The 3,160-nt window shown below is 38.0% G+C and overlaps 1 protein-coding gene across 2 annotated transcripts; it reads left to right on the top strand.

Moving 5' to 3' along the window:
- The first annotated feature begins 469 nt into the window (after positions 1 to 469).
- Positions 470 to 2,724, top strand: LOC123215473 (ethylene-responsive transcription factor ERF118-like). Of its 2 annotated transcripts, none has more exons than XM_044635586.1 (3): positions 470 to 582; positions 893 to 1,170; positions 1,259 to 2,724. In XM_044635586.1, the coding sequence occupies exon 3, from the start codon at positions 1,476 to 1,478 to the stop codon at positions 2,409 to 2,411; it is 936 nt and encodes a 311-aa protein (XP_044491521.1). In that variant the 5' UTR covers positions 470 to 582; positions 893 to 1,170; positions 1,259 to 1,475; the 3' UTR covers positions 2,412 to 2,724. The 2 variants fall into 2 exon arrangements, with proteins under 2 accessions (XP_044491521.1, XP_044491522.1); XM_044635587.1 differs by lacking the exon at positions 470 to 582 and adding an exon at positions 758 to 773.
- Positions 2,725 to 3,160: the final 436 nt, after the last annotated feature.

The raw sequence follows: 3,160 nt of genomic DNA, 5'->3' as shown, positions 1-3,160 counted from the left end.
CCGGGGAAGCAAGACAAATTTGTAGTGTCGTTATCGTAATTTTCCAGAGATATGGACTAGATTTTTTTTTTCCCGAAAGTAAGCGTTACAGGTTGACGGAAAGTCCCCGACAATACGTTGGCGTGGCGCGGCGCACACCAAATAAAGCTGCCACGTGAATTCACAGTACGTCACGCTTCTTAAGAATCGCGTGTAATTAAAACTCTACCTATCGGGGCAGCAGAACCGTTAGATTAGAAACTGAAAGCAGAACCGTTAGATTGGAAACTGAACACGCGCGTGTCAGATGGACGAGGGATTGTTTTACCAAGGAGCATGATATGCATGAGATGGTGGATGGTATGATCATGCATGATGAGTGTACATAGTGATCCATTATATGACAGCTAATAAAAGTAAAAAAAATTCCATTAAAGAATTTTATATTTAATGCTGAAATTTGACCATCTTTAGAAAAGGTAAATGGCCTGGCCGTCTGGCTAAGAGTGAACCAGCACTGAAGAAACATCACAGAGAAAAAGCAGAGAAAGATAGAGACGCGAAGGCTAGAATAAGAGTGAAAAGTTAGTGCGGTAAAACAAGGTATTTATTTTATATTTTTATAATTTTTTTATTTTTTTGATAATAATAATATTTTAATTTCAGGTGTTGAGATTTTTGCATATATGTAGAATTGTTCGTAGTGTAGCATTGGTCTTTTACTCTGTCACAATCTCTGGGTCTCTGCGCTGAGTTTTCAAAACCGATAATAACTATTAATCGATCTTTGTCAGGTTGTGAAGTGGAGAGAGTTAAATCTTAGTCATAAAATTTTGATCTTCTTTGTTGCCTGCTGTCATCCATATCTAGTGGTATCTTATCGATTGTTTCATTTTGTTGTTTATTTGAGCAGCCAAAAGTGAGAGGTGGGTTCTGTGTGAGAGTGTTGAGTTCTGGAGTGACTGATAGAGAGAGTTTCAGGTGGTTGAGGAGTGGATTTATGTCGGCTGGGTTTGCTTTGGCTTTGGCTTTGGCTTTGGCTTTGATTGGGGCTCCGGTGAAGCTCTGTCTTTCCATTTCTTCGACTTCTCTTGTTGCCGCTGTTGTTCTCTGTTGTGTGCTTCTCTGCTCTGTCAGGCAGAGATTGAATCTGGTGTTCTCATCTATTTCGATGCATTTGATGCCAAGAAGGTACGCGGCTTTTTTTTTTTCTTTTTTACATCTAAAACCCATTTTACTATTAAAGAATCTGAGATGGGTTTTTCTGTGGTTTTTGCAGGACTTATTCTGGAGTGGATTGTTTTGGAGATTTTCATATAAAACAACGATTCTTCTACCTTTTCTTGTTTTTGAGAGGGGATTTTACTTGATACAACTCTGATAAGCCGAGATCTTCTTCGATTATTTTCCCTTTTATTTATTTTTATTTTTATTTTTTTGTATCTGGGCATTTTTGAGGGGGGGATTTTGGTGAGTTTTTATTGCTCCTCGCAAAGATGCCAGAGTTTCGAAAGCAGTCAAACAAAACAATTCGCGGGGAGTCCCAAATCACCAGGAAAGTCCGTGTAATTTGTGATGATCCGTACGCTACAGATTCATCTTCAAGCGAAGATGAATCTGACTCCGTCGTCAGCAAAAGGAAGCGGTTCGTTCGTGAGATTCATATACCGCTTGCTCCGGCTCTTTATATGCCAGAGGCTGAGAGTTTTCTTGACAGTAACAAGCACGTCAAAATCCCCTCTAGAAAGAGAAAATCCCCCTTGTCAATAACACCGTCTTCGTCTTCAGGGAAACCCAAAGGTGTTCGACAACGAAAATGGGGCAAATGGGCCGCTGAGATTCGAGATCCATTTAAGAAAGGCCGGATTTGGTTGGGTACTTACGATACTAAAGAGGAAGCGGCCAGAGCTTATGAGGTCAAAAGGCTTGAATTCGAAGCTAGAGCCGCCGCAGCTGCTGCTGCTGCCGTCGCTGATGAGGATAAGAGCAGCGCCTCTTCTTTAAAAAGTGATGTCTCATCATCACTTGTGGCTTCTAATTCCCGTACCAACAACAATCCTGATGTTGTTTCTTCTGAAGACTCTGAGAGTGTTTTGTCCCACAATTCTCCTGCTTCAGTTCTTGAACTGGATACTTCTGCTTCAAACCCCACCACCAATTGCAAGGATGATTTGTTTAAAGAAGGGTTTGATACTAATTTTGATGAACTTTTCAGGGACGAGACATTTGAGGAGGACTTGACCAATTTCTTCAATGACGATTGTGGGCAACTGTTTGGTGATTTATGCGGCATGGATGATCTGAGTTTTACTGGGGTTGAAGGCAACGAATCCAGCGAGCTTCCTGATTGTGATTTCGAGTTGGATTTTGGCAATTTAGATTTTGCTTCTCTGGAGGAACAACGAGTGCCTCTCAGTATTGCCTGCCTTTAAGTTTTGCAGATAGGAATTATTATCATTATTATTATAATCATAAGTATTACTTAATTAATTAAGGAGAGATCTCAGGGACTGTAAGATCAGTTCGAGGTAGTGGATTTTGTTTTGTTTGTTTTGTGAGACTTAGATGGTCTGGGGATGATGATCTCATGAATTTCGTAGTAGAAATTCTCTGGGTTTTTTTGTGCTATAAGAGCCGTCCAGAGGGTTCACATTGCTGATTTCACTGCCATGATAATTTTGTTCATTTCCTCACCATTCTCATTTTATGCTAAGTTACTGTTATATGAAATGAAGTTTCCTATAATTGCAGCTTTTTCTCTCTTAAGATGAAAAAAATTAACATGTGCGAAGATGGAACACATTTATTCTGCCATTGTTGGAACAGGAATGAACTCTGATAATCACAACTTCTAAATGCTTTGAATGTTTTATGAGCAATAGGTATTTTTTCTTTCTACCCAAGTTAATATGAGTGTTTATTAAGATTTTTTGTTTAATCTTTTGCCATGCTCTTAAACAAGAGTTGTTTTGAAGCTTGCTGTATTCCAATTCATCGCACATCTATGGCCAAAAGACTAATCCCCTTGTTGTTTCTCTAAATTTTTATTTTTTAATTTTGAAAATTTTATTAACTCATTTATAAACTACTAAATTTATTAATTTTAAAGATAAAATTATTATTTTATTTATTATATTAAAAATAAATTTCTTTTTTTATCTTTTTAACTCTTAGAAGTAAC

This window comes from Mangifera indica, chromosome 5 (genome assembly GCF_011075055.1).
Source record: "Mangifera indica cultivar Alphonso chromosome 5, CATAS_Mindica_2.1, whole genome shotgun sequence".
In the NCBI taxonomy this organism is placed as follows: Eukaryota; Viridiplantae; Streptophyta; class Magnoliopsida; order Sapindales; family Anacardiaceae; genus Mangifera; species Mangifera indica.
The sequence above is the reverse complement of the archived record's forward strand: the minus strand, read 5'-3'. Positions and strand labels throughout refer to the sequence as shown.

What these genes read in the sequence shown, in the direction of transcription:
- LOC123215473 (XM_044635586.1), top strand. Translation starts at nt 1,476, where the DNA reads ATGCCAGAGTTTCGAAAGCAGTCAAACAAAACAATTCGCGGGGAGTCC.